Source organism: Fusarium phalaenopsidis, assembly GCF_050370095.1.
Source record: "Fusarium phalaenopsidis strain FUZ10S chromosome Unknown contig_32316, whole genome shotgun sequence".
Classification (NCBI taxonomy): domain Eukaryota; kingdom Fungi; phylum Ascomycota; class Sordariomycetes; order Hypocreales; family Nectriaceae; genus Fusarium; species Fusarium phalaenopsidis.
The window spans coordinates 486,467-513,396 of NW_028145399.1; the positions used below are offsets into that span (position 1 = coordinate 486,467).

At 51.2% G+C, this 26,930-nt stretch overlaps 13 protein-coding genes and 1 non-coding gene across 14 annotated transcripts; 6 read left to right on the forward strand and 8 right to left on the reverse strand.

Annotated features, from left to right (window-relative positions):
• Positions 1 to 780: 780 nt before the first annotated feature.
• LRP88_11716 (GTPase domain-containing protein) lies at positions 781 to 1,881 on the reverse strand (the record flags this gene model as incomplete). The annotated part of the gene is made up of 2 exons (XM_083248138.1): positions 781 to 1,664; positions 1,719 to 1,881. 2 exons carry the CDS (start codon positions 1,879 to 1,881, stop codon positions 781 to 783), a joined length of 1,047 nt encoding a protein of 348 aa, XP_083095568.1.
• A 93-nt stretch (positions 1,882 to 1,974) lies between these two features.
• On the forward strand, positions 1,975 to 2,634 carry LRP88_11717 (Hsp70 family protein; the record flags this gene model as incomplete). Its single annotated transcript, XM_083248139.1, has 5 exons — positions 1,975 to 2,043; positions 2,092 to 2,136; positions 2,191 to 2,257; positions 2,363 to 2,543; positions 2,595 to 2,634. 5 exons carry the CDS (start codon positions 1,975 to 1,977, stop codon positions 2,632 to 2,634), a joined length of 402 nt encoding a protein of 133 aa, XP_083095569.1.
• A 325-nt stretch (positions 2,635 to 2,959) lies between these two features.
• LRP88_11718 (uncharacterized protein) lies at positions 2,960 to 3,563 on the forward strand (the record flags this gene model as incomplete). The annotated part of the gene is made up of 3 exons (XM_083248140.1): positions 2,960 to 3,088; positions 3,145 to 3,292; positions 3,349 to 3,563. The coding sequence occupies 3 exons, from the start codon at positions 2,960 to 2,962 to the stop codon at positions 3,561 to 3,563; spliced, it is 492 nt and encodes a 163-aa protein (XP_083095570.1).
• A 479-nt stretch (positions 3,564 to 4,042) lies between these two features.
• Positions 4,043 to 4,144, forward strand: LRP88_11719. The gene has a single exon. It is a non-coding gene; the product is annotated as a tRNA-Leu (tRNA).
• A 412-nt stretch (positions 4,145 to 4,556) lies between these two features.
• Positions 4,557 to 6,931, forward strand: LRP88_11720 (uncharacterized protein; the record flags this gene model as incomplete). The annotated part of the gene is made up of 6 exons (XM_083248141.1): positions 4,557 to 4,642; positions 4,701 to 4,829; positions 4,881 to 5,584; positions 5,635 to 5,645; positions 5,696 to 6,217; positions 6,269 to 6,931. The coding sequence occupies 6 exons, from the start codon at positions 4,557 to 4,559 to the stop codon at positions 6,929 to 6,931; spliced, it is 2,115 nt and encodes a 704-aa protein (XP_083095571.1).
• Positions 6,932 to 7,024: 93 nt separating this feature from the next.
• On the reverse strand, positions 7,025 to 8,681 carry LRP88_11721 (NAD-dependent succinate-semialdehyde dehydrogenase; the record flags this gene model as incomplete). The annotated part of the gene is made up of 4 exons (XM_083248142.1): positions 7,025 to 7,167; positions 7,221 to 8,468; positions 8,521 to 8,608; positions 8,664 to 8,681. The coding sequence occupies 4 exons, from the start codon at positions 8,679 to 8,681 to the stop codon at positions 7,025 to 7,027; spliced, it is 1,497 nt and encodes a 498-aa protein (XP_083095572.1).
• Positions 8,682 to 9,282: 601 nt separating this feature from the next.
• LRP88_11722 (uncharacterized protein) lies at positions 9,283 to 10,443 on the forward strand (the record flags this gene model as incomplete). The annotated part of the gene is made up of 2 exons (XM_083248143.1): positions 9,283 to 9,322; positions 9,383 to 10,443. The coding sequence occupies 2 exons, from the start codon at positions 9,283 to 9,285 to the stop codon at positions 10,441 to 10,443; spliced, it is 1,101 nt and encodes a 366-aa protein (XP_083095573.1).
• Positions 10,444 to 10,735: 292 nt separating this feature from the next.
• LRP88_11723 (uncharacterized protein) lies at positions 10,736 to 12,035 on the reverse strand (the record flags this gene model as incomplete). Its single annotated transcript, XM_083248144.1, has 2 exons — positions 10,736 to 11,770; positions 11,820 to 12,035. The coding sequence occupies 2 exons, from the start codon at positions 12,033 to 12,035 to the stop codon at positions 10,736 to 10,738; spliced, it is 1,251 nt and encodes a 416-aa protein (XP_083095574.1).
• Positions 12,036 to 12,841: 806 nt separating this feature from the next.
• On the reverse strand, positions 12,842 to 13,435 carry LRP88_11724 (uncharacterized protein; the record flags this gene model as incomplete). The annotated part of the gene is made up of 1 exon (XM_083248145.1): positions 12,842 to 13,435. The coding sequence occupies one exon, from the start codon at positions 13,433 to 13,435 to the stop codon at positions 12,842 to 12,844; it is 594 nt and encodes a 197-aa protein (XP_083095575.1).
• Positions 13,436 to 14,591: 1,156 nt separating this feature from the next.
• On the reverse strand, positions 14,592 to 16,388 carry LRP88_11725 (alpha/beta hydrolase; the record flags this gene model as incomplete). Its single annotated transcript, XM_083248146.1, has 5 exons — positions 14,592 to 14,765; positions 14,817 to 15,480; positions 15,531 to 15,642; positions 15,690 to 15,949; positions 16,009 to 16,388. The coding sequence occupies 5 exons, from the start codon at positions 16,386 to 16,388 to the stop codon at positions 14,592 to 14,594; spliced, it is 1,590 nt and encodes a 529-aa protein (XP_083095576.1).
• A 1,371-nt stretch (positions 16,389 to 17,759) lies between these two features.
• Positions 17,760 to 18,730, reverse strand: LRP88_11726 (uncharacterized protein; the record flags this gene model as incomplete). Its single annotated transcript, XM_083248147.1, has 2 exons — positions 17,760 to 18,647; positions 18,698 to 18,730. The coding sequence occupies 2 exons, from the start codon at positions 18,728 to 18,730 to the stop codon at positions 17,760 to 17,762; spliced, it is 921 nt and encodes a 306-aa protein (XP_083095577.1).
• Positions 18,731 to 21,151: 2,421 nt separating this feature from the next.
• Positions 21,152 to 21,978, reverse strand: LRP88_11727 (SDR family oxidoreductase; the record flags this gene model as incomplete). The annotated part of the gene is made up of 2 exons (XM_083248148.1): positions 21,152 to 21,882; positions 21,936 to 21,978. 2 exons carry the CDS (start codon positions 21,976 to 21,978, stop codon positions 21,152 to 21,154), a joined length of 774 nt encoding a protein of 257 aa, XP_083095578.1.
• Positions 21,979 to 23,419: 1,441 nt separating this feature from the next.
• LRP88_11728 (uncharacterized protein) lies at positions 23,420 to 24,407 on the forward strand (the record flags this gene model as incomplete). Its single annotated transcript, XM_083248149.1, has 2 exons — positions 23,420 to 23,486; positions 23,536 to 24,407. 2 exons carry the CDS (start codon positions 23,420 to 23,422, stop codon positions 24,405 to 24,407), a joined length of 939 nt encoding a protein of 312 aa, XP_083095579.1.
• Positions 24,408 to 25,006: 599 nt separating this feature from the next.
• Positions 25,007 to 26,778, reverse strand: LRP88_11729 (flavin-containing monooxygenase; the record flags this gene model as incomplete). The annotated part of the gene is made up of 2 exons (XM_083248150.1): positions 25,007 to 26,150; positions 26,204 to 26,778. The coding sequence occupies 2 exons, from the start codon at positions 26,776 to 26,778 to the stop codon at positions 25,007 to 25,009; spliced, it is 1,719 nt and encodes a 572-aa protein (XP_083095580.1).
• Positions 26,779 to 26,930: the final 152 nt, after the last annotated feature.

Here is a 26,930-nt window from a genome sequence, read left to right on the forward strand (position 1 = left end):
CTCTCCCCTTGCTAGGCCTTTTCTTTTCGTTCCTCTTACACTTTCCGAACTGCTGGCCATTGGGCTTCTACAAGTCTGCCTTGGTGAGTGGAGGCTTTGGCAGGAGTACTTGACAGGTACCGGGGACCACGCAACCGTGGCGGTCTTGGAGAGACAAAAAATTCAGCCCTAAGCGCAGCCCAATAGTCATGAAAGCGGCTGAAGTCAGGTGAGAAAGCGTTGAATTCAGTTCATCACGCTAAGGCAGGCTGTGGCGCCCATTGCCAGTTTCATTATGCCTCGCAGTTAACTTGATGGTCTCGATCACAGCCCCTTGGCCTGGGAATCTTGCCTTAACCAATGAACCCATCGTTCCGTTTCAGCCCAGGACGCTCAGGTATCTCGTGGGGATGCGCAAGCTATGATTTTGCCCGACAATTAACACGCCCAGGCGGAGTGAGCTCCAACTGAGACATCATTCCTAATGATGCTTCCAGCCCTCTTCGCATCTACCTAAGAGGCCAAAGCGGATTTCATGGATAGGGGAAAACAGTGAATCGCCAGCACAACGCCAGTATGAAGCCCAAAGTTTTGAAACATCGTAACTGAGACATCCTCCTCTCCCACTTCCCAGTGTTTGACCTAGACAGCTTGGTACGAAAGTGACTTTGTGTAGAGAATATATTCACAGTGACTATTGAATCACCTACTGAAAAGCTATTCTGATGAACCCCACGACCGCGAACCATGTGTGAAGACCACCCAATCAAACAGGTCCATTAGCTCCCAACCCACCTGCATTCAGCCTCCAAACGAGGTGATGTCCAAGAACCACTCCGAAAGCAGCTCAATGGAGCCTGGCGGAATGCCCACAAACATACCAAGCAGGCTTAACGATGCCGGGATCAATGATATCAGTCGTCTAAGCCCCCTGGGCTTGGTCTCAGTCTTGTCCTGTATCTCGGTCTTGACCTCCTCGTAGACGTCCCGCCGGAGACTGACCTGTTGCTCTTCTGTCTTGCGGAGCCGGGCCCGCTCCCGCTCCCACTCAGCCTGTATCTGGCGCTTCATGACTCGGTCAGACTCCTTTAGCTCCCTCTTAAGGTTCTCGAGGGCTTCAATCCTGCCGAGGTACTCTTCACGGAGTTTTTTAAGGCCGTCGTCGACAAAAGAGCCTGCCGTTGTGTCATTGAGACTTTTGCCCTCGTTGATCATCTCATGCTGGAGACGTAGCATAACCGGGTCCTTGATTAGGAGCTGGCTTGCAAGCGTGACGGCTGACGACCGGTCTCCGTGGAATCGGCTCATGCAGGATCCGCGTCCGAGCATGTACGCCCAGATCCTCTCTCGAAGCTCGCGTTCACGATCAGCTCCGGTCGCCTCATCCACTTCGTTCCAGCGGCTCGTGACGAGCAAGACATTTTTCAGCGCCTCCTCGCCACAGATCCTCTTGAAGATCTCGAACGTCTTTATACTGGGTCCAGCGTAGCGGACGTCTGTGATCCGGTGTATGTAGATGATACCCTTGAGTTCAAACCCCAGATTATACTGAGCGGCTAGTACGCGGGCAATATCGCTCAAGATGTCTGCATCAGGCCTATCCGGGTCGTCGAATCCAGGGGTGTCAATCAACATGACCTTGGAATTGCCGATGTTGGCTGGAACCATCTGGCAGTCTTGGGTGCCTGGGGATACTTTGGTCAGATCTAGCTGCCTGGAAACCTAGGATACGTACTTACATGAGTCAAGAGTACATCCCTCGGCGACAACTTGTCTTCCAGCAAGGCGGTTGATGAGGTAACTCTTGCCAGAGCCGGTTACGCCCATGACGACAATCATGCTCATGCCATCTGCTTTGTTTTGGCCGTCATTGTTGAGGGTGTTTCCTTCGCGAGAGCCCATGGTGACGAAGCAGAGTAGATGCTATGATCGGATTTTGGGGTTTGGGCAACCAAGAAATGTCGTTGATGGGCTGGTCTTCCACAGGACATCCGCTTGGTGACTGAGCCAGAAGCTGCCGCCTTAGCCACGTTACATGACAAAGCTGAGGAAAATTCGCTCAAGGTATGTACTATTCGTTGAGTTTGTATGTATCAAACTGACCTTGTTTAGAAGGGAGATGCATTCGTTGTCTGCGATGCGGGAGGTGGGACTGTGGTACGTCAGATGCCTTGTCCTTGGTTTGGATGTATTGCTAATAGTGTGTAATAGGACCTCATTAGTTACAAAGTCAACAACACCTCCCCCCTTGAGATTGAGGAGTGTGCCATTGGCGATGGTACGTGGATCTTCAGACGCCTACACAAATTCTGACACTTCCTAGGTGACCTCTGCGGCTCCACGCGATTGGATAAATGTTTTGAAAAATACATCGAAACGCTAGTGGGCAAGAATCAGTACGGAAAACTAAAGGAGATCAACAAGAAGAAGATGATGCGAGTGTTCGAGTACGGCGTCAAACGGTGCTTCACCCTCGAGTCGACCAAAGAGTACTCGGTGGATCTCAAGGGGGTCGAGGACAACGAAAGGCACGGTATCGAGGACGATACAATCACCTTGGATCAGTGAGTCAACATCGACACCGACCGCGATGCCATGGCTAACTGACCATACAGCTCCATGCTGCGAACTTTGTTTGATCACGTCTGCGGTTAAATCGAAACGCTGGTTCAGAATCAGACCGACGAAGTAGCTTCAAATGGGCTAAACGTCAAATCTATCCTCGTGGGCGGTTTTGGGTCCAGCAAGTATCTCCATCATCGACTTGAGGAGTCATATTCGTCACGGGGCATTTCCGTTCTTCAAGTTGACGGAGCGTTAGTACACCCTAAAATGGAAGTCTTCACGTTCAATGCTTACATATCTCGATAGTTGGAGTTCCATCTGTAGGGGTGTTTGCCGCTGGGGGCTCGAGCATGCAAGAGGGCGGCCTGACGCTTCAATGATGGCCCCAGTACCAACCGTTGTTGGACGGATCTCAATGTACAGCTATGGTGTGTGCGTCAAAAGACCCTTTGACTCTTCACGGCATCTCTGGGACGATCGGCGTCTCAACCTCGCAACCAACACTTACTATGCAACCAATCAGATGAAATGGCTGCTACGCAAGGTAAGCGTTCGCCCTTAAACTTGGAGACGGCTTAGTTCTAAAACATAGATGCCTAGGGTGAGAGAATTACCGAAGGGACTATACTGAGAACTCGAGTCTCCAAGGACGTGCACGGGGTTGGCTGGACCTCTTCAGGCAAGCGAGACTTTGCGCAGTCACTCTACTACTGCCAGGACAAGGAACCACCACCGCGCAAAGAAGACAGTAAGTGTCCTTGACGCACTTATGCTACCTGAGCCCGGCTGATATCTTGTGTTCAGACGTCAAGAAGCTTTGTAGCATCGGATTTTCCGTCAACGAGTCTATAATCTGGCGTGAAAAGAGCTTTAAGAGTGACGCTAAGCCGGGAAAGTGGAGCTCGATGGATTTGGACCTCCAGGTGTTCTTGGGAAATGCAACACTTGATTTTGTGGTAGAGTACAGGGGCGAACGTCTTGGCGCTGTGAAGGCAAATTACGAAGAGCACTTGTCCTGATCCGATTCCTTTTGGGAGAACAGGGATGAAAGACAGAATGTCTACAATGGCAGAACTGGCAGGTTTGGACGGGATATGTCGGAAGTTGCACAGGAAATGGGGCCTTTAAGGATGTTGCATTACGCTCTAAACAGTGGTGCTTGTGAGTAGGTGTTTTTGAAACGTTATCTCTCTCGAGGTACTTGATAATAACATGATCTCATCAGTTGTTTAATAGGGTGGATGATGTTGCGACGAGAAACGGGCCGTTAGAGCAACATAAAACGTGAAAGTAATTCGTAATTTAAGATAACCATGGATATTTTCAAAAATGCCATTCAACTTCAATCGAGGATCATCTTCCTAGAGCTGAAGGAAGGTAGGAAGCCAATACAAGAAGCAGTCTATGCTTGAGCTTCACCTGGCAGCTTAGTTGGGACTTGTCTGTGTTCTTTGCTATATAGACTCTCCTTGATCGGATCTTGACATCCAATAAGGTTGGTGAGATGGCCGAGTTGGTTATGGCGTCAGGTTAAGGTCACCTTAACAACCTAAGATTCCTGATGGAGCAATCCTCCTGGGTTCGAGTCCCAGTCTCATCATTTCTTTTTGCATTTTGCGCTGAAATGTCATGTTCTAGTAACGGCTGTGATCAAGTCATCACAACAGTGCCTTTTTGTTTTTTCGTTGCCAGAGATGTCGGTTTTCCACTGCTACCTCTTTGCTCTTTGACTGACTTTGACCAATCAAAGGTTCCTCACAAACGACATTCCCGCTCTAACCACACTCGGTTCTCCCACCCCGCTGCCGCATTGCGTCTCGGTTGTGCCACATTGGAGCCGATCCATCTTATCTTAGTCATCCTCCACAATTCGGGCTTCCTTTCGCCCTTGCCGAGTACGGCTTAGAACCGCATCACGTCTTCAAACTTCATCCATCATCTCAGCTCTCGGATCCTCCTGGTCATATCTGATCAATCAACCCTTATTGTGGTCCATCGCTGTTGTAATACCCATGTCTGAAACACCAGAGCCTGAGGGCCAGCGACTTCGGCGTTCTCTCGGAGCCTCGAGAGCAACGCCGAAGAACGCACGCATTGCGTATGTCTGCGACGAGTTGCTACTTACCAATGGGGCGGATCTTTACTGACGTTTTCAGTTGCCGAAAATGTCATGCTCGTAAAGTAAAATGCTCAGGCGGCACCCCTTGTGCCAACTGTCTACAGGCCAATATCGGCGCTGAATGCTCCTATCCAAGGCGCATCAGACGAGTGAAGGTCGATCAGAGGTATGGAAGCAAGTCAACAGTCCTTTGGGATAACTACTAATCATGGGCTAGTTATATCGATGAACTACTAGAAGAGATTCATACTCTTAGAAAAGCGGTTCATACCCCTGAAGTTGCTCACTCAACACCGTCTCGGCATCACGAGACCAGAGCTCAGTCTTTCGTCTCAGATGGTGATGCCGTCAACCAGGAATCGCCTGCCGCCTCTGTCGTAAACGTTGACACGGGCTCATTACAAGCAAATCCTGAAGCGACTGTCGTTGTTGACCAGACAAGACCTGCCCCAGAGACCGACGACTCTATTCGGAACCCGATTCTCGAGGACCGTCCCTGGTTCTTCTCGTTGACTCCCGAGATGCCTATGCTTATTGAAGAAGCCGCAGATGCACCATTCGCCACTAGATTCCGTCAAGAATTATCTGGAAAATCACAACGACATATTCCACGCACCGAAAATGTGACTGATGAAGCATTGACATCATCATGGAACACCCCTTGTCCCTGGCCGCCTGCATCAAGAGCCCGTTTCTTGCTCAAAGTGGCACTCAACACAGTATGCAAGCGCTATTATCTCGTCCGAAGGAGTGCTACACAGCGTCTACTGGAGCAAGCTATTCACAACCCCGACATGTGTGATCTTGTATCTGAGTGCAAGCTCTTTGTCCTGTTTGCCTTGGGTGAGGTCTACTCAACGAGAACATCGCCTACCAAGGACAAAAACCAACTTCCTGGTATTGCTTACTATGTACGCGCCAGTCGGTTCCTCCGGGTCCTTACCGAACAACCTCGCATTGACTGTGTTGAGGTCATCTTGATGCTGGTAAGGATTTCACCCTTCCTAGAAGTGCAATGCTAATATCAGACAGTCGTTATACTCTCTGGCTATGAATCGGCGATACAATGCATATTGCATGATCGGATCAGCTGTCAAATTCAGCACCATGATAGGCCTTCACCAAAATGTGCCCCTGTCTCTGATGCCGGACCGCGAGAAGCAAGAGCACCGGAAGAGAATATGGTGGTCGGTATATACTCTTGACCGCTTCTGGGGAGCTCAGATCGGCCAGCCAGTTTCTATAAGAGACGAGGACATCGACGTTGATCCTCCTTCTATTGAGGGATTATCCGCTGAAAGTGCGGCTGAAGACTTTGCAGACGCCGAGTATCTGACGGCTAACCACCGGTTGACCAATCTCGCCGCTCAGATTGCGTCGTTGATCTACAGCCGGAAGAACCAGCGCACCTCTTTCTCTAGTAGGGTTCAACAAGCGCTGAGAGATCTGACTAGCTGGCTACAAGGCCTGCCGGGCTCTTTGCGAGCTGCCATGGAGGAACTTCCTCCTAACGCGACGGCGCCCATCACCGCTTTGCATCTCTTCTTCAACCAGGTTAGTTGGGCTACACATGGCCACTAATTAACACGCCTCTAACCCGCATAGTGTCTAATACGGGCGGCGAGACCGATTGTATTGTACGTCTTTCGCATGCGTCGAGAGGCCCGCAAGTCTATCGAGGAAGAACGCCCTCTCATCGGCGAAGTCGCTCTGACTCTGTCAGATGCCTGCATCCAATGTGCTCGACGCTCGTGTCGACTTCTAGTCGAGTCGTGGATCAACGGGTCCTTCCCAACGTTCGATGTATCCTACGTTCACCACCTATTCTCATCATCCATCGTCCTCGCCATATCTAGTCTATCTCAGACTAACGAGTCTCAAAGCGACAGTGACGACTTTGACGCCGCGATGCAAATACTCAAGCAATTAGATGAGAGCGGTAATTTCGCGGCGAGGGAGTTCTTGAAGAGCATGGAAGCCACTAGGGCCGCTCTTGATAGTATCACTGCAGAGAGGAACCAGGCAGGCCAGGATAACCGAGAGCCTGATTCAATGGCCATGCGTGGCGGGCCATTCTCTTTTCACGACCCGAGGATATTCGATGCACCTACGGACACAGCTAGGATGGCCCTGACGGAGCCGTCGTTCCAGGACTTGCTGTCTCAGTCTGATTTGGATCTTCAGTTCCTTGAGTCATCCAATAACGATCAGGACTTTCCAGGATTTTTCTGGCCTAATGAGGGGTTTCAAGGATGGATGAACGGCTGATATAATAATACCACACTGCAAGGCTTGAAACTGATTGAATTCTACTCTTTTATCTTCTTTTTTTATCTACCCCTCCGGCTTCCTGAAACCTGCTCAAGGTGTGGGAACACCATCAACTGTGAGCGTCCCCGTCTTGGAGATGAGATACTCTTCAATGGCAACATCCTTCCCGGCCTCCTTGCCATAGCCCGAAGACTTGATACCACCGAAAGGAGACTCGGCGCATGATGCATTTCCTTGAAAGCTGTCAGCCCTGATATCTCTTGAAGTTGCATGACAAGATGCTTACCGGTATTCATTCCAACCATACCAGCCTCAAGGCTCTCGAGAAGCCTCCATGTACGACTGACATCCTTGGTGTAAAAGTAAGAAGCCAGGCCCATAGATGTATTGTTGGCCAATTCCACAGCTTCCTCCTCCGTCTCGAACTTGTAGATGCCCAGCAGAGGACCAAATATCTCTTCTTGTGTAGTCAACATGTCAGGTGTCATTCCCGAGATGATGGTGGGCTCAAAGAAGTATCCGCCCTTGAGGTCAGCTGGTCTCTTTCCACCACATAGAACCTTGCCTCCTTTGCTAACGGCATCGGAGACGTGCTTCTCGACCTTTTCGACTTGTCGGCCTGTTGTCAGGGGACCCATGGTCGTCCCTGTCTCGGCGCCATGGCCCACTTTGAGCTTTTGCGTGGCCTCCAACATCTTTTGGGTAAACTTGTCGTACACGCCGCTTTGGACGTAAACTCGGTTAGCATGCGTGCAAGCCTGGCCAGCTGTGCGCCACTTCAGGATCATAAGCGCAGCGACAGCTTCATCCAAGTCACCATCGTCAAAGATGAGGAACGGGCAGTTGCCGCCAAGTTCCATAGTGATCTTCTTCAGGCCCTCGGCGCAATGCTTGGCGACGATGCTTCCGACATTGGTGCTTCCTGTAAAGGTGACCTTTCGCACCAAGGGGTGCTTGCAGAGTCTCTCGCTGACTGACGGTGTGTTGATGTTGTCGGTCGAGATGACGTTGAGCACACCGGCGGGTAGCCCGGCTCGGAGTGCCAGATCGGCGAGGGCCATGACGCTGAAGGGACTCTCGGGAGAAGGCTTGACAACAATTGTGCAACCGGCAGCCAGAGCCGCGGCAACCTTGCGGATAATCATAGCAACAGGGAAGTTCCAAGGCACAAGGGCGACGCTCACACCAATAGGTTGCTTAATAACAAAAGTTCGACGGTTAGAAACCGAAGGCAGCGCAATCGTACCGCGGACACGCTCAGCTTCGCCAGCAAACCACCAAGCGAAGCCAAGCGCATAATCGACTTCGCCTACGGCTTCGGCCATGGGCTTTCCCATCTCATAGACGACGATCTTGGCAATGTCCTCGCGGGCGTTGGTGATGAGCTCGTGCCATTTGAGGAGGATCTTGGCTCTTTCGCGGGGGTTGGTGTAGCGGAAGCTGTTGAAGGCGGTCTGAGATGATTCAATGTATTGGTCGACGTCTTCGACTTGATTGGTGGGGGACGTGGCCCAGATCTTGTCAGAGCCGGGATCTAGACATATTATAAGATGCCAATCGATCAAGTTGAGCATTTGAGAACTCACCCTCGACGTCGAAACGTTTGCCGGCCTGGGCTTGCACCCATTTGCCGTTCAGCAGGGAAGCCTCATGGAGGAGTGAAGGGTCGTTTAACTTGGAGATGGTCAGTGAGGGGTATACATCATGGATGAAGGGGAGGGGCAAGTACTGTGAAGGGGAGAGACATTGTGTCTTGCTGTGCAGGTAGATTGGCTGAAGAGCCTGTGATTTTTGTCCACCAACTGACATGATGAGGGCGAGATCTATGGACTTATATGCCACTTATTCTGGCTCGGATATATTGATGTTTACCGGCCTCCAAACATACAAAAGCGAATTCTGTCTCACATTTTGAATCTTGACAAATCGTCCCACGGATGTTCCACCCGTTAGGGGCGACGTAATTGTTGCTGCCGCAGAGTGTCTTGTCAGCATCCGATTATGTCAACGAACTCGTGAATCGTTTCGGCCTCTACACCTTCAATAGCCGGAGTGCTGACGAAGGGAAACTGTAGTAACCTTTTTTTTCTTATCACTTTTTAAATGTAAAGCTTCAAGTTCATCATGATTTGGTTATGTTACGCCGCTCACGGGGACGGCGTCGCACTGACAAGCCGAATCCGTTCCGAGACTATCGGCACTCGATTTGAGATGCAGAGATTTCAAACACATGGCTTGATCCATCCTTAAAAGATATGGTCCATCCTGTCCTTCTAGATCTGCAGCCCTGTTCGAGACTCACGGCCTATCGCCAGGAGACTTCAGTCATCCGCCCTCAGCCTCCCAACATGACAGCGTCCACCACTGAGGTTTCTATTGCCGTGATCGGTCAGTAGATACCGCCAAGGGCTGCTATCGACTAGAATCAGCCACTGACACTTGAAATAGGCGCTGGCGGTGTTGGATCCGTCTTCCTCCAGCAACTCGCCTGGGTGGCCAAGAACAAGACCTCGCACCATCTGAGACTCGTCTATGTCGCCATCATCGACAAGGCTCTCTACCACGCCGATTATGCAGCCATAGATATTGCCTCCGCTGTCTCAACTCTCGAAGCAAAGGGCGGACCACTACCTACAATCTCCCAAACCATCGAATATCTGGCTAGTGCACCTGGAAAGGTTATTGTCGTCGACAACACCAGCAGCCAGGCAGTCGCAGAGGCGTATCCTTTGTTTCTTTCCAGGGGTTTCAGCGTTGTTACTCCCAACAAAAAGGCTTTCTCTGGAAGCTGGAAGTTGTGGGAAGACATCTTTGCTGCTGAGGGCACTGCCGGTTCCATGGTGTACCACGAGTGCTCGGTTAGCGCCGCTTTGCCGATCATCTCGACATTGAAGGAGCTCATCGCGACCGGCGATGAGATCACTCGAATTGAGGGCGTGTTTAGCGGCACATTGTCATATCTCTTCAATAACTTTGCCCCTACCCTGGGAACCGGTGGAAAGTGGTCGGATAAGGTCAAAAAGGCGAAGCAGTTGGGGTACACCGAGCCTGATCCCCGTGACGACCTCAACGGCCTCGATGTCGCCCGCAAGATCATCATCCTCGCCCGGTTAGCCGGTCTTCCCGTTGAGTCCGCAACAGCTTTCCCAGTCCAGAGCCTCATCCCCAAGGAGTTAGACAGTATCAAGACTGGCGAAGAATTTCTTCAAAGGCTCCCCGAGTTTGACTCGCAGATGAACCAGCACAAGGAAGCTGCTGAAAAGTCCGGCAAGGTGGTGCGGTTCATTGGTTCCGTGGACGTCACGACGAAGCAGCTCAAGGTTGGCCTTGAGGCTTTTAACAAGTCGCATCCCATTGCTTCACTCAAGGGAAGTGACAACATCATCAGCTTCTATACTAAGCGATATGGTGATTTTCCCTTAATTGTTCAAGGTGCTGGAGCCGGTGGTCCTGTTACGGCTATGGGTGTGTTGGGTGATCTCCTCAAGGTGCTTACGAGGATAGCGTAGAGTAGAAGACGGATAGAATAAGCATGTTTCTCTTTGAGTTTGGACGTTCCGTTTGATATTGAAATAATCAATGGCTGCATTTATCTTCCAGGATAGAGATGGCTGTAGACCGTGTTTGGCATCCTTTTGCTTCAAGGTCTGTGGATGATCAAGTACTCAGGCCTTCGTGAACCTCCCTGTTTAGCAGGCCTTCAGACGAGGACATCTTGGTGACTCACCGCATCAGCAGAGGCAATTAGCTGGGGAACAGTATCTTGAGTCTCAAAGAACGGATACAATACTCATGGTCTATCTATGAGTCCTCCTTCAGAAGCGCCTCAAACGCTTGTGTAAAGTCCGCCTTCATATCCTCAAGGTCCTCAACACCGACACTAACACGAATGACAAGGGGATTCTCACCCTTGTCGCTCATGGAACGCCACTCAACCAAGCTCTCAACTCCTCCCAAGCTTGCGGCGTGCTGGAAGATGTACAGCTTGCTGGCCAACCGCTTAGCATACTCTCTCTTCTTGAGCCACATGCTGAATACGGGTCCGTAGCCTCCAGGCATCTGCTTCTGCAGCCAGCCCTCCTCTAGAGCGTCCTTTTGGATCGATGCGTGTGAAACCTTGAGGACTGCCCGCCCGATAACCGAGTTCGGGTCTTGGATGCCATTATGGAGCCATGCGACGAGGGCTTCGGTTGTCTTTGCCTGCCGCGTCACACGGAGATGGAGGGTGCGCAGGGATCGGATACCCAACCACCCCTCAAAGCTGCCCATGACACTTCCCAAGACCAGGCGCTCCTCACGTAATTTCTCCTCCCATCCATCCTTGACACGATCGGGGTGGACAATAACGATGCCGCAGAGCATATCTGAGTGGCCCCCGATATACTTGGTTCCGCTGTGCATCACCATGTCTGCACCAAACTGTAGAGGGTCTTGCAGAGGAGGGGGACCAAAAGTCGAGTCAACAGTGAGGATAGCTCCTACGGCACGAGCCCTCTTCTTATAATAAGCCAGGTTGCGGGCCTCTCCAGTCGGATTGAGCGGTGTCTCAATGTGGAGCATATCGCCCGGGCCCATCTGATCGATATCGTCGAGGGTCAACTTCTTCAAGCCGTTAAGCTTGGAGATGACATCGATCACTCCGTGAACACCGTGATATCCCTCTGTGAGAAAGATTTTTTTCGGGTTCACTAAGACTAGCATGGCATGGAAGGCTGAGAGGCCAGAAGAGTATGAGACAACACTGGTGCCGAAAAGGGCCTTGAGGACGATCTCGAAGCGGCTGGAGTTGGGTGCCGTGTAACGGGAGTAGACGTGTGAGTCGAACGGAGCATTAGGCTATCGATGGTCAGCATGGCCAACGGGTGGTGATGGCTGGGGTACGGACATCGTCATTCTCCATCTCAACCAAGTCATCCGGATCTCGGGCGTATCGGTAGTTCACGGCCGGGTGCATCGCCGGAGCGATGGCCCGATGAGAACTAACAAAGTCATCGGCGTGGACGGCCTGAGTGCTGAAGTGAAATTTAGGCAAGGCCTCGTTCAACACCTCTGCCGTCAGTACAAAGTTGCTGGACTTTTTGGGAGCTTCGTTGGACGCCATTTTTCTCGGTGAATGGTTGGTAAAGCAGTTAGGGCTGGAGATGGCCGGGACAATGGACCAAATCCCTTCTATATAAGCCTCTCACCGAATTATACGCGATTCAGACATTATCATGATGCGGGGAATCATTGGTGAGGGGCACATGTCAAGAGCTGGGGTAGTCCCTCATCGGGAGCGCCCTATGTCGAGCAGGGCACTTTTTAGTCGACAAGTGCCAAGAGAAGGGCGTTGCGCGTTATGTAACAAGAATGTTTCATACGCGCGGCCTTCTGATGAAAGAGCTTTGTTGAAGCTCTATGTAATGTATGTATTATTTAATTGAGGTCTATCCTGCCATGACCTGTGCGAGAATAGCGTGAGGCTAAGGTTAGATGCAAAGTTCATCACAGTTGTGACCAACTTCCTCTCCTGGGCACTCAATTCCCACCCATTACTCAAGAATTCATTACGCCTCTCAACAAGCAAAAGGGTATTTCTACACAAGCATTGATCCACCTATGATCCAACTTTCATCGTTACGTGGGGGTTCTCACGACACATTTGGAGCAATGCAGTCAGTGCCGTCGTTATCCGTCTCCATGTCCCCAACAAAGACACTCAAGTAAGCACCGAAGCAACTCTCAAGTGGGAATTAATTCAAATTAAGTAGTAGTTCAGGTAATTATTGCGGCTTGGCCGTCAGGCTGAGGCTGCGCACATGCTGACTGATATGACGACTAAAGGTTCCCACACGAAACAATCTCTACAATTTTTTCCTCTTCTCTTTTAGTTCCACCCACCACTCTGTTGGTAGGAAGGATTGCTTCTCAATAGCTGACATCGGCATACTCGGGTGGACTATCGGCCGAGTTACCGTATGCAGGCGGGACACTCGGCTCAACGAGCTCCGTCAAAACAACAGGCCGTGTCATGCGCAGAGTAGTTTCAGCCCTTGGAGGCGACGTCATCCAAGGGGATTCTGGCAACACAAAATGCTTTTCTAGGTGAAGCTCGACGAGAAGGGCGTGAGTCACCTGTGGGCCGGCATTCTCCTCACATGCATGGATAGTCTTGGAGCCAACTCGGTTGAGGCTGTAGTCGAAGCTGAAGGTAATGTGAGGTTGGGATTCGTTTGCGTGTTCTTCCCATCCATGACGAAGGCTTCCTTTTCCAAGCATTCGGGTCTCTGACTGTTGGCTTTGGTCGCTACTGGTTCCCGAACCAGTCGCTGGGGTTGTCTGATGACGAGGGCAGTTCGGGAGAGCAACGGAAACAGACTCTTCAAGTTTCCAAGTAACCTTGTGAAGTTTCCATACCTCAAGCCCAATGGCTAGACTTGAGGTGATATTGTCGATTCGAAGTGAGATCGAGCTGGTTCCAGCAGGACGAATGACACTGTTGAGGCATAACGTGGCTATCATGTTGGTGGAGTTGAAGTTGTAGGTATGGAACTGTTTGGTAGATTCGGCTTCAAGTATCCGCTCGACCTTGAGTATCTTTTTTGAGATGATGGGTTCTTGTTCTGTGCAAATAGCGCTGGCGTATACTGCGTACTCTACTGTTGCAAGGGGCGTATTCATGGAGATGGGAAGGTGGCTTGGGATGATGAAGGACATATCGAAGTCATGTTGCCCTTTAGGTAGTGATGTCAGGGTGGGTACAACACTCTGTTGAGATATTTGGATCAAGTCCTGCGCACAGCTGGCGCAATTCTTTTTCCGAGGACTTTTGTACCGCACATGAAGTTGTAGTGTAACATCGAGGCTTTCAACTTGTATAGCCTCTTCCGCGTTGAATAACAGTCGTCCCGAGACATAGGCATCGCTACTGCTGTTGAAATATCCGTGGAGAATGGCGGTAGGAGTTTCGAGGTTGATTTTCAGATTGGTTCGCCGACTCGGGGTTTGGTTCGGCTGCCGTGTTGATAGCAGCCGCCGAGGGCTCCAGGGAGACATTGCGATGAGGGTAGAACTGAGGAGATTTGATTGACGCCGAGACATCCTAATTGAGCCAAGAGCCCATTTTTAACATAAAGCCAATGAGTATTTACTAAAATGACTTATAATGTATGAACGCCGATGTTGAAGATGCGTTCCCCGTACCTGAGTCACGTTGACTCGGCGTCGGTGACAGCCGCCGAAGGCCGCAGCAACTTATTGACCAGCTTACCGCATTCAAATCCACTGCGTCTGTCAAAGGGCGCATTTCATCTTAAATGGGTATAGCATCAATGCTGCTGGATGCGTATTGCCCGTATAGCCATTTGCGGTCTCAGGTGACTCACCCCGGACCGGGCTTGGCAGCGGTGACAAGGGTGAGTAATGAGGGCTTTTATCAGACATTTCGGGTGAAAGGACTCAATTTTCAGCCCTTTTACGGTATCTTCGGTATGCTTCACACACGTCACTATTATGGTCGAGTCAAAGTAGGTAGTAGGTATGAAGACTTGCGTATATCTATTGCCTTGGACGTATGTGGTAAAGACAGTTAAACCATATTAAATGAACAAAATAGAATTCACCAATCCTCCCACAGCTCAGACCTTCCTCAAAGTTTCTCTTCTACACAGCCGTCTCTCTATCCCTTGGGGCCCATGCCAAGCTCCTTGATCATCTCAGGCCAGCCTGAGTCGGTCGAAAAAGGCTCAACCTCGGACTTGCAGACCGTGTTATTCTTGGGAAGCTTGCCCTCACTCCAGTAAGCCGCGGTAGCCTTGATAACACACTCAGAGCTTCGGCGGAGAATCGAGTGCTGCCGACGTTGTTAGCTTTTCACCGATAGACGGTCAAAGGGGTCACTTACGCCGGGGATGTCAAACTCGAGCAGCACGCTGCCCTCAAGGGTCCCGGTGAGGTTGCGGGCTGACGCCAGGGGAGTAATGGGGTCAGCAGTCTGCCCGATAACGAGTACTGGGTTCTTCGTCTTGGCCTTGAAGTCGCCCTCGTATCGTTCCTTGGCTGGGAGTTTCCACCTCGAGCATCGCATGACGACGTCTTCAATAGTGTCGGCGGCGAATCTGCTTGTATCCCACCGCTTGTTCAGTATAGGGATGATGTCGTGAATATCATCAGTCTGCCCGGTCATATCGCTGCAGCGAATTCCCCAAAGAGACTCCTTGGTAATGCCGCTGCCGCCACCGCCGCCCCCTTCCGACATTTGAGTTAGCGCCGCCTCAAGCAGCTCCGGGTCTCGCTTCATCATGGCATCAAGGAGCCTCGACATTATCTGCCATGTCTCGGGCATTTTGAGGTTAGCATACAGCAACACCTTGATCCACCCGTAGTCGATTATTGTGCCCTGGAACACGATAGGTTCGAGCCGAAGATCGTCAAAGAACTTGTATAGCTTCTTCTCGAGGTCGTTGGCGTTTAGTTTGCCGGCGAGAGGACAGACATCCCGTGCTTCGACGCATTCTTGACAGAATCTGCTAAAGGTCGCATCTGTATCTACAAGAGACTCAAAGTCACTGCGTCACATAGTCAGTCAGATTTCTCGTGTGGTAGAAGATGTTCTTACTGGTTGATGCGCCAGTCAAAGGGATTGACAACAGCGTCAAGCATCATCTTGTCAATCTTATCGGGAAACATGTTGGCTGCCACGGCGCCAAGATAGGTGCCATAAGATATTCCTATAGACATTTAGCACACTGTCAAGAGTTTGAAGCTGAGCACATACCCCAGTAGCGCAACATGCCGTCCTCGTCCAAAGCATCAACGATCTGCATCATATCCCGAGCGACAAAAGATGTACCAAGGAATTGACCAGTCTTGTTCTGTTTGAGGGCGCATGTATCGGCAAAGATCTCACTCGAGGCCCAGTTTTGGCCTCTTGCGAGAGGAAATGCGCCAGCGACGGATTTGAGCTCGCCGTTCGTGAACTGTGTCCTCTCCAAGTCTGTGTCAAAGCATGAGAAGGTGAGCGTATCTCCAGTTCCACTGTGTACCGGTTTTCAGTCAGTTGCTGTAGCTTTCCATATCTCAGCATATAATCTTACCGTGGATCAAAGCCGATAAGGTCGTATTCACCTCCCGTCAGGCCCAGCAATATCAAGGCCGCCGAGTTCGACGTGAGACTGGCGCGTGCAGGCTCTCCGGGACCTCCAAAGTTGATGAGGATGGAGCCCTTCGAAGGTTTCTTGAGCGCCTCAATCTTTGTGAGGTCGAGGGTGACTTCCTTCTTGTTGTCTGGGTCGGTGTAGTCGAGGGGTACCTTGAGCTTGGCACATTGTCTGGGAAGAGTCTGGTTCTTGTTGAGGACACAGTTCTTCCATTTGATCGTGTCTGCTCGGGCGTTGAGATGGTTGTCAACGGGCCTTGCCTGGGATAGCCTGAGGAGGCAGATGGGTGCAAGAAGCCAGTGGGAGAGGCGTGTCATGGTGCTTGTAGGTCGTGTCGATGCGGTTGAAGGGATTGAAGCTCAAATATTGGGCGGTACTAGTGCGAGTTATATACATAAATTCGAGCGTTGTTTATTCTCCTATGGGGCGCAGTAGTCATGTCTCTCGAATGCCCATGTCCTAGATCTGCATCTGCTCAGCCTACAGGTCTTAGCATCTGACAGAGCTCTGATACGAAAATTGAGACTCTCCTTGGAAGGAATCTGCGATCCCTGTCGTAGAGCTGATGTTCGTGGAGGAGTGACTCGCATTGGCCCCTTTACATCTCCATTCAAGGCTGACTGTTAGCGGTCTTTGTTTCAACATGATGTTAATTGCGCCTCTCAAAATCACCTCACCGCGCCGTACGCGGGGAGCTTTGGGTACTGCTAGGTGACCCGCATCAATATTTTCGTGGACCAAGATCAATCTGTCTGGTTTATTGTGATCTTGCTTGGTTGACCAACTTCACAGCCTGACCAGCATTGCCTTTGAGATCCACGGTCTTCTGGCTCAGTTATCCAATCGAGAACCGGGCTACAACTATAATAAAGAACACAATCGCCCTTAAGATCCACTCTATTGGGCAATCTACAAGTTGAGACGTTCTTAGGTCTGATCTTGGATAAGGATCTAAGGCAGTACGTGCCATTGGGTGCTGTGACAACACTGCGATCCCAGTCATGAACAAACTAACACTGATGAAGCTGAATTGTAACCTATCAATCTCAGCTCTGCAACCTCGACGCATCAAATTCGCTGTTGGCAGGATGACGTGTGGGTTCCCTCGGCGTCAGCCGAGATCCTTGCACCTTGGCATTCTTCAGCCATTGTGGAGGAGAAATCTCTCAGCAAATCGAAACCCTTCGAGGAAACAGCGGGTCAATTGACAAGGAACAAGGATCGCGCAGTTTGTCCAAAAGGAGAAGAGACGTCGGCATCAGCCAAGGTGTCAAGCATCTGCCAAAACGAACTCATCCGTAACATTGGTCTCTATCCAAGAGTTCCCTTGAGTTAGAAGGAGGCTATGTCCAGAGATACAGTGATCCTTGGACTTCTTGACTGCCAATTCCCTATTGTGGCACAACCAGTGTCCAGGGCTTGCGATTCGTCGGCTAATATCACCAACATTCACACATCCTCGTTCATCAACAAATCGGCGATTCCGAATCAAACCAGTCGCCGAGGTCGTGTTCTCTAAGAATGCAGCTTACGTTGGATTTCCAAGCAAGATGCAAATGACCCTGTGGGCCTCATTGGCGTTGGACATTTACTTGCGCTGATGCATGTAACTCTTGGTTATCTGACGACAGTCAGATGTATTACCCTGCCATGCATTGAAGCACCACGAGAAATGCTGAAAATTAACCCTACTCAAGCAACTTCTTCAGTGACTCCTTCAAAGCATCCTCGCTCTCATCCCAGCCTGGCTCAACCTTGTCACTAAAGTTTGACCCGTAGCGGTTGTTTTCATCCAGAAGTGCCACAGTTGAAAGCATCGGATATGCCTTAGAGCCGAGCCTATTCTCAACCCCGTTCGCCGTGTCCTGCTCCCAGAGCTTAAGTGCCTCTTGGTAGAGTCCCCCAATTGGCAAATCTGTGACCGACCACCCTTCAAGATCTAAGTCCTTGATGATATTGATGAGTTCGTTGGTTGAGACAGTGTGGCTTGCAAAGTACGCAGGTCGGTTCTGGTACTTGTCCGGGTTTTGCAAGATTGCAACTAGAGCCTCGCCATTCAGTGCTCGTCTGCTCATACTGCACTTTTGATCGCCAGATCCATAGCGGAAAATCTTCTTCTGCTCCTTGTTGACCCAGAAGATGCCAGTTTCAATAGTCCAGTCAAACCATGGCCCAACAATAATAGACGTCCAAGACAGTCGACCCTCGGACTCAGCAATCACCTTTTCAAACTCGCGCTTGGCGCGTAGCTTGGGCTCAAAGATAAGGAGCTCTCCAATACGAGGGTGGAAAGTGTCACCACTAAAGTCGGGAGTGATGATGTGTTTGATGTCGGCTTTGAGAGCGGAGCGGACAATCAGCCCCTGATGAATGGCGGCTGCAGGATTGAAGGCCTCAACGAGAACATCCTGGTTTCTGAGAGCATCGGTAAGGGCCTTGGAGTCCGTGTAGTCGGCTGTCTTCTTGATGACACCAGCTGGGAGAACAGCTGAGCTGCCAGGACGGGTAATGCAGGCGACGTTGAAGCCGGCGTTGAGCAGGGCGGGTATGAGAATCTCTCCCAGAGATCCGGTTCCCTTATTTTCCTGTCAACAAAATATCTTAGATGCCAGGTCAGGAAACTTACACCAAGGATAGCGACGTTCTTGAGGGGTGACATGACAACGCTGGTCGATATGTGGTGATCTATAGGGTAGGTTGGCAGTTGGTTCTGAGATGAGGGTGAAATGTAGGCCATTTTGAGCCTTGACCTACGAAAGATGTCATATTTATACAGAGGAGCACAACCCGATTTTGAAACCTCCTGCCGGTTCCTGTCTTCCAGTCGAGATGGGTTTCCTCATTAGGGGATCGTCACGACTGTCAAATCGGCGCTATTTCATGCATCGGCCGCTCCCCTGTCTCCCCAGACGTTCACCTTATTGGCTACAGGCTGAACTCAGGCGCCACGAGTTTGTCAGCATCAACGCCATGCACCCTCCTTCATCAACATATGCTCTCATCTGTATCGGCCGATGCATGAAACATCCTCTTTCAATATCCGAAATTCTGCAATGACAGCTCCTGTTCAACTCGTCGAGAAAGCATCTCGTACTTGCACCCGATGTCGCGTCCGCAAACAGCGGTGCGACCGGTTGTTACCAGGATGCTCTCGATGCACCCTGTAAGCCCCACGATCCCTATGTACTTCGCCTGTTGACAAAGAGATAGGAAGCTGATACGATGTGACTACTCCGCGACTCCAAACGGCCATTCCTGTGCGGAGTTAACGGGATCCCTTATTGAGTTTGGGGCTTGTGGCTGGGACCTGTCACTGTTGGGGCAGAGCGAACTCATGAAGCTCGCCATGAACGATCCTGTTGATCGACACTGGAGCATTGGAAATAAGCCTCTTGAAAAGTTGAGCAATGTCCTTTCTGAAGTCAATCTCACGCTTCCTAGTCTTGTCGAAGACTACACACGTTCAATTCATAACTGGTTTCCTATCGTCAACCTTGATCAATTACGACCCCATATCAACAACCCATCGACGCCTAGCACAGAGACATCAACAACCTTGCTATCTCTAGCTATGCTACTCGTCATCACTCCGCAGTGCGGTCACATCGAACACTTGAGTCAGAAAAGATTGTACATGACCCTTCAGTGTCTTTGCGCGGCCTTGCAATCCCGAAACGACATCGGAGTTCCTCTTGTTGAAGCAAAATCTCTCATGACACTCTACGAGTGCGGTCATGGGATGACAAGACAAGCATATTTGACTCTGAGCTCGACAGTGGCCATGATAAGTCTACTTGGTGCTGATGCGGAGGGCTCGGAGGGACAAATACACTTGGAGGTGTGTTTGATGATACTTGATCGGTAGGCGAATTGCACCCTTAAATGCGGTTCACATACTTTGGTTAACCGAGTAGATTAATCGTGCTTTCAACTATCCACGACAACTTGCCCTCGCTTTGCCCGGCATCTAGCACCTTGAGTACTCGAGCCCGTGCGTATTTCAACTCTTCAATCATAGAGTCTTTGCCACTCGGCCCAATCTCGCAGAGAGTCCGCTCAATGGGACAAGTCGTGTTGCTTGCTGGACGAGCCCTAGAGTATTTACAAGGCTCTAAGTTGGGAATCGGGACCAAAGACGACTATGATTCAGTTGACAGTGACCTTGAAAGTATGCTGGATCACCTGCTCTCCCATAACGACAGTTATTCCGGATCATACTGCGACCCTACAACCATGTCACTCTGGTAAGATGCACTGATCTCAATTTAGACATGAGCCTATTAACACTGATCCTTATCTAGCTGCCTTTTCATCATCCGCCAAGAGCGCGTGAGAGAACTACAGACTCAACCTGGTTCCAAAGCGGACCTAGCTCTGCAGGCCTGCCGTCGCATGGTCTGGGACACATGCAGAGAATCCCTCGAAAGCAACAAGGGCGCTGATATAAATCAACTGTCCTTGATTAGTATTTCTTGCGTGTTTCACTGTGTATTTGCACTGGTAAACGATACGAGAAGCGCCCCTGCCTCCGAAGAGATTGCTCAACTTGCCCCAACACTCCGTGTGTTTGCTCAGAGATGGACGGTAGGATGTATGTCAGCCCATCAAGATGAGGGGAAGTAAGCTAAATGTAGCAGATAAGTGCTTGAGGAAGTTTGCCGTTGAGATCTAGTTCCATAATGCGCAGGCTCGCGCTGAACTCAGGCTGCGTACTTCAAGGAAAGACGAGAGATCAATTGTGATGCTACCGCATTGCAAGAATAGAAGATATCTGCATCTAGATTTCTGGCTGTATTTCAAGCATAGCAAGGAATTCATCAGTTGGAGAATGGCAGTAAATGTTCACCAACTTCGTGTAACTACTGAGCCCTGGCACCATACTAAGAAACAAGGCGCACTTTCAGCTTATCGCCCCCTACAATGTCGTCTTTCCTCTCTAGTAGCTCTGGAAGATCCCAAGTCACGTTGATATATCGCCCATTGAGCCAGGGCCGCCTCTCAGATGTCAGAAAGACAACCGAGTCAGCACTCAGTTGAGGGGTCTCGACGAAAACTAACACAGTGTTTTCCGCGTCAACGCTCATGTCTGGGCAGAACCGCAATCCATACCAAACTCACCATGTCTCATTTCAGGATCAACTCCTTCTGGTCCTCCAACCATGTCGGTCGGGACGTTACCGGGGTGAATCGAGTAGGCTACGAGTCCGTCATCGCCATGCTCGGCTGCGAGGAACTCTGTGAGGCGGAGGACGCCCAACTTGGACATCTCGTACCCGCTGAAGCCGGGTAGCACTATGTGGGCTCCAACACTGCTGACAGTTACAATAGTCTTCTCACCTCCCGCGAGCATCAGTGGCAAGAAGGCCCTTGCCAGCAGGTAGGGCCCCATGACATTGACGGTCCAGTTCCTCGCCCAATCTTCAGGGCTACTGTCAATTATCCTACCCTTGGTCAACACCCCAGCGTTGATGACCATGATATCCAGATGGCCAAACTCAGCCCGTACCACCTCGACGGCGCTGGCGATGCTCGCTTGGTCAGTCACCTCCATCTGAATAGGCAGGATGGAGGGCTGAGGAATCGGAAGATCAGCAGTGGCAGCCAACATCTCTAGACATGTTTCGGAGGGCATTGACCTTGCTGCTATGGCAATCTTGCTTGCACCTGACTTGGCAAAGGACACGCTCATGGCCCGTCCTATGCCTCTGGATGCCCCTACAATCAAGACGGCCCTCCCGCCAAGATTCAATTGCACTGGATCAATGGCTCGATAGGTATCGTTATGAACGGTCGGAGTAACGTCGTAGTCACCTGTATTTGGATTAGTGGTGAATTCCTGAACTCTGAGAATTTGGTGGGCGCACCTGGTCCCTCGAGAGGATTCCAACTACCTCGGGGTGGCGGCATCTTGGGGGACGTGTCTGAAATGTTCCTATAAGGGATACGTGCAGGAGAGGTGCGATTCAGAGTGATAGAGATTATGGAGGCCCTCTTCATCGCAGCCGGTCTTCTCAAGGTGCCCGTCGGCCGATACGCAAAGTGTTTTGAGAATGAAGATGCGGTGCTCTCCATACCCGAAAACACAGCCTCGCAGTCGGCCAACTAGCTGGCTGCCGCATACACTCGGAAGAAACTTGTCGGCTGGTTTGTGTGTGTATCCCTTTACTTCGGCCGTCAGGCCCACCGGCCATCATCGGCCTGCAAAGCGAGAGCAGCGAGAAGGAAACAGAAATGGATAAAGAGAGTAGATGGGTTAAGAGCCTAGCCTGTCTCTCAATATTAAGAGACAAATCTTCTGAAGACCGCACATCCCCACGGCACAGAGGCAGCAAAGATGACGGTTACTCACATCGTATCATTCCAATTCAAACAAGGCACCAAGCCGGACTCGGTCGCTGTATGTTTCATGGATCTCTACGCTTACCTCCTAATCACATTTTGGCTTATCGTTCATTTCCACAGGAACTCATCTCCAGAATGTTGGCGCTGAAAGAAACGTGCCTCCATCCCTCTACGGGGAAGCCATACTTGACAACTTGTGCTGGAGGCCGGGACAATTCGGTCCAGGGACTACAAGTAAGCCAAGCCCCAAAACTAATTACGTCCTGCCAGCAGCCGGTACTGACGGGTCAGAACGGGCCTACCCACGTCTTTGTTGTCACGTTTGACACCGTTGAGGAGCGGGACTACTACGCACTGGAGGATCCTGTACATTTGGAATTTGTTAACTGGAGCGACACTGTAGTGCAGCAGGTTCAAGCTATCGACTTTGTGGATGGAGAGTTTGGTAGCCATGGCATTTAGAAGCAATAGACGATGTGACACAATGGTTTTTTTAGCGTGCTTCATCCCATGCTTGTTGTTTTTAAAAAGGCTTAAAGCGTGATGGCATATGATAGCCTCTGTCTAAGTTGTATGTGAAGGATTGGGCTGGGCAAGACGACGAGTGTTAGTGGAAAGCGCCCATAAGGGGAAATCCACACTAAAACCGATCGACTAAAATAAAAGATAAAAAATGCGAAGTATTAGCGGCGCCTCTGCCTTGCTACCGAGAGTTGTAAGCAGCCTGAGCCAAAGTCAACCAAGACACCCACCACCACCTTGGTGGCCGCCAAGTCGGCCAGGATCGGCCATCTGGGGGAGTTGGCCGAAACCGCCGAAACCTCACCTTAGTATCCGGTTTTGCTGGGTGGACAAAGCAATGCCCGATAACCGCCGATCGCTCGGAGGGATTCCGAGCCCATAATTAAACAGGTTCGGGGGCAGTCCAATGGTCATCATGTTCCTCCCTGTCACGAGAGGAGCCGAATCATACACCCTCCGTATCAAAGCAACCAATACCCAGACAATGCCTGAATACAACTCGACGCCGGAGCTCTTTGCCAACCTCAAGGACAAGGTAGTTGTGCTTACTGGTATGGCGCCCCTGGCACATCCCTGACCTGGGCTAACTATCTTGTGTAGGTGGTGCGCATGGTGTTGGAGAATCAATTGTCAAAACTCTTTACTCGGTCGGAGCCCATGTTGTATTTGGCGACATTGACGAGCCGTCCTGCCGTCAGCTGGTAGAACATCTCACAAAGGAGAAGCCCACGAGCACAGGATCGCTGCGCTTTAGACGTGTTGACGTGCGAGATTACGGCGATAACCTCGCTCTGTTTCAGGATGCCTTGGCCACCCACGGTCGCGTAGATCACGCGCTTTCCATCGCCGGCGTGACTGAGGGCCAGAACTGGTTTGCCCCCGAGCTCGACCTAGAGTCCGTCGCCCAGCCCCCGTCCACCGCCGTGGTAGACATCAACTTGCTCGGCGCTCTCTACTTTGCCCGCATCGCTGCCGTGTATCTCCGTCAGGGTCAAGATGGGGGCGACAAGTCGCTACTGCTCACCGGGTCGCTGGCCGCGTTCAAAGAGCAGGCTGGCCTTTTCGTGTACCAGCCAAGCAAACACGGTGTCATGGGCCTCTTTAGGTCGACACGCAAGAACCTATACTCGCTGCACGGTATCCGCGTCAACATCCTCTGTCCATCCCTTATCAGCACCGGCATGTCCTCGAGGATCCAGCACGTCTGGGAGGGGAAGGGCCTACCGATCAATACAGCCGACGAGGTGAGTGACTATGCCGTCACAATCACAGCCTCGAGGAGCCAGGCAGACGGGAGCGACCAAACCGGCCTCGCCGTCTACGTTGAGGGTGGTAAGGGGTGGGAGTTTGAGTCTGAGCTTGAGAGGTTGGATAAGCAGTGGATGGGGGCTGAGATGGCGCAAAACTGCGAGGCTATTAACGAGGCGCTGGGAGTGGGTGCTGGATGGACAACCGATAAGCCCAAGATCTAAGGGCTAATAGTCATCATAGTCTCTTGGAATCCATGGAGATAACATCTAGCAATTATTGACGGACGAACCTGTGTAGTTTGTCTTGTCCCTCCCGCCTCCATGACGAAGAGCCCCCCTGCGTGTCAGTGTAGTCACTATGGCGGCTGCTGTTAACGGATAATATCTAGGTTATGATTTTTTATGGTATTGAGGTTTAATGCCGTTATGTAATAATAACTGTGTCCTTAGCTACTGTGCCTGATGGCCTCTCTTGGAGGCCTCATTGAGGATGAGCATAGGAGGAATCTGTAGATTGCATGCCCCCTAGATGGTGGCTTGTTTGCTTTCAATATGCAGAATACGATTATAAGGCGCACTGGTCACTATGTGGGAAGTGTGAACCGGTGAGCATAATGAAACCATGATCTATCGTATTTTACAACTCTACTAGGTACTTTACTTTGAAGCTTTAATGAGAGGTAAGATGAAGTTCCCCCTCGACCACTGCCTCTTCTACAGTGACACACATCATGGTAGAGATAAACCGAACACACGTCAATAAATGGGGAAAACAATGTTGCTCAGCGTCCAAGTAGGTTAAGTAGCATGTTATCATCCATCTATGGCTGCCTAGATAGGATCTCGGTTGTGGGAACCGGCGGAACGTCAAACGCATCCACATAATAGCCCAAGTCCCCCCGTCTCACGTCCTCTTGGGTCCAGCCATTACCGATCCAGTCCAGCTTCCCGATCCCTTCATCCGTCTCGTAGCTATAGTCCTCCCAGCGTGGATGCGCAAGAGTCTCCATGGCGTGCAGGGAACTCCCGGGCCACAGCCCGATGACCTGATCGTTGTACTTGTACCAGCTCGTGCAGCTGTCAACGTGAACCGTGTTCGGAAAGTACTTGTCGATGTGTGTCGTCCACGCACCAAGAGCCTCTTTCTTAACCTCCATGAACCTTAGGTGCTCTCGGCTTATCTTCTGAACCGCCTTTACTATATACCCCATCACCGACTCGAGGATGAGCAGGAGGGAGCCTCCGCCCGTGGCCGAGTTGGGCCCTCCGACGACAAAGTAGTTGGGGAAGCCCGGAACTGAGTGGGACAGGTATGCTCCGGCCCGAGTTTCCCATCTAGAGGCGAGATCCTGGCCCCCTCTGCCGATGATGGGAAACCTAGGCCTGTGGCTGCAGTCGAAGCCAGTCGCGCAGGCTATGGCGTCGACGGGATATTGCCGTCCGTCCTCCGTCTCCACGCCGACCTTTGTGACTCGCGTGATGGGCGACTTGATGAGCTCCACGTTGTCCTTGATGAGCGCCTCTAGGTACCCGGGCCCCGGCGTGAGCCTGCGGCAGCCCGGGGTGAAGCGTGGCTCTAGGGCCTCGTAGAGCCCGGGCTTGGAGAGCAGCTTCTGCTTCATATTGTCCTTGATCTTCTGAGTGGAGATGCGCTCCTCGGCGGAGCCGGGGAACAGGCTGGGAAAATCCTTGTTGATAAAGCTCTCCATCTCCTTGCGGAATCGATTGTAGTACTTGGGATCCTGCTCGAAGCGGGTGATCTCCTCGTCAGTGTACGAGTAGTTGCCCGGGTCGGTGCTGTTGGCGAGAATCTTCTCGGTAAAGGTAGACCCGAACGGCTGGCTGATCCAGGTGCCTCCACGGACAAAGTTGTACACCTTGGGGCAGCTTCTCTGGAAGTGAGGTAGGATCTGGATTCCTGATGAACCGCAGCCTAGAAGCGCTACCGTCTTGCCCTCGAAGTCCCTGGGAGCTGCCGTCAGTTTCTAGTATGATATGTCGCTTGAAGATGTTCTTACCATGAGCTGTCCCAGTTGGCTGAGTGGAGAAGCTTGCCTTCAAAGTCGTGGAGGCCCTTTATCTCAGGCCACTTCCAGTTGTTGAGGATGCCTACAGCGCTAATTACGACCTCAGACTGGCTCACTTCAATACGCGGAGCCTGGCCAGGGGCTGTAACTTCGATCTTGACAGTCCAAAGACCCTCGTCCTCGACCCACTGCAACCCGATAACCCTGGTGTTGAAGTTGATCTTGGCGTCCACGCCGTACTTTTTCGCCACTCCCTTGACATACTCATGAATCTCGGCCCCAGGGGCAAAGAGCTTTGACCAGCGAGTGTTGGGGGCAAACGAGTACTGGTACACGTGGCTAGGGATGTCGCAGGCCACGCCCGGGTATCGGTTCTCGTACCAAGTGCCGCCTAGCTCGGGGTTCTTATCCACTATGGTGATCTTTGCGTTAGGTACGTGCTGCAAGATCCTGATGTAGAGGGCAATTCCAGAGACGCCGGCGCCGATGATGAAGACGCGGATCGGCTTTGCATCGTCGACGGCCTGGCCATCTAGCTGAAAGGGAGATTCTGTGTGACCGTTCATGATGTTGTTGAACCGCGTAGTCGAATAATTTAGAATATCAATGAATGGGTGTCTCGTCTCGAGATTGCTACCGCCCTCGGGCTCGTATATTTGTGCTTTTACCGGGACTGTGATGATTTGGCTAGCTACTACATCATGAATCCCGCCTTCAT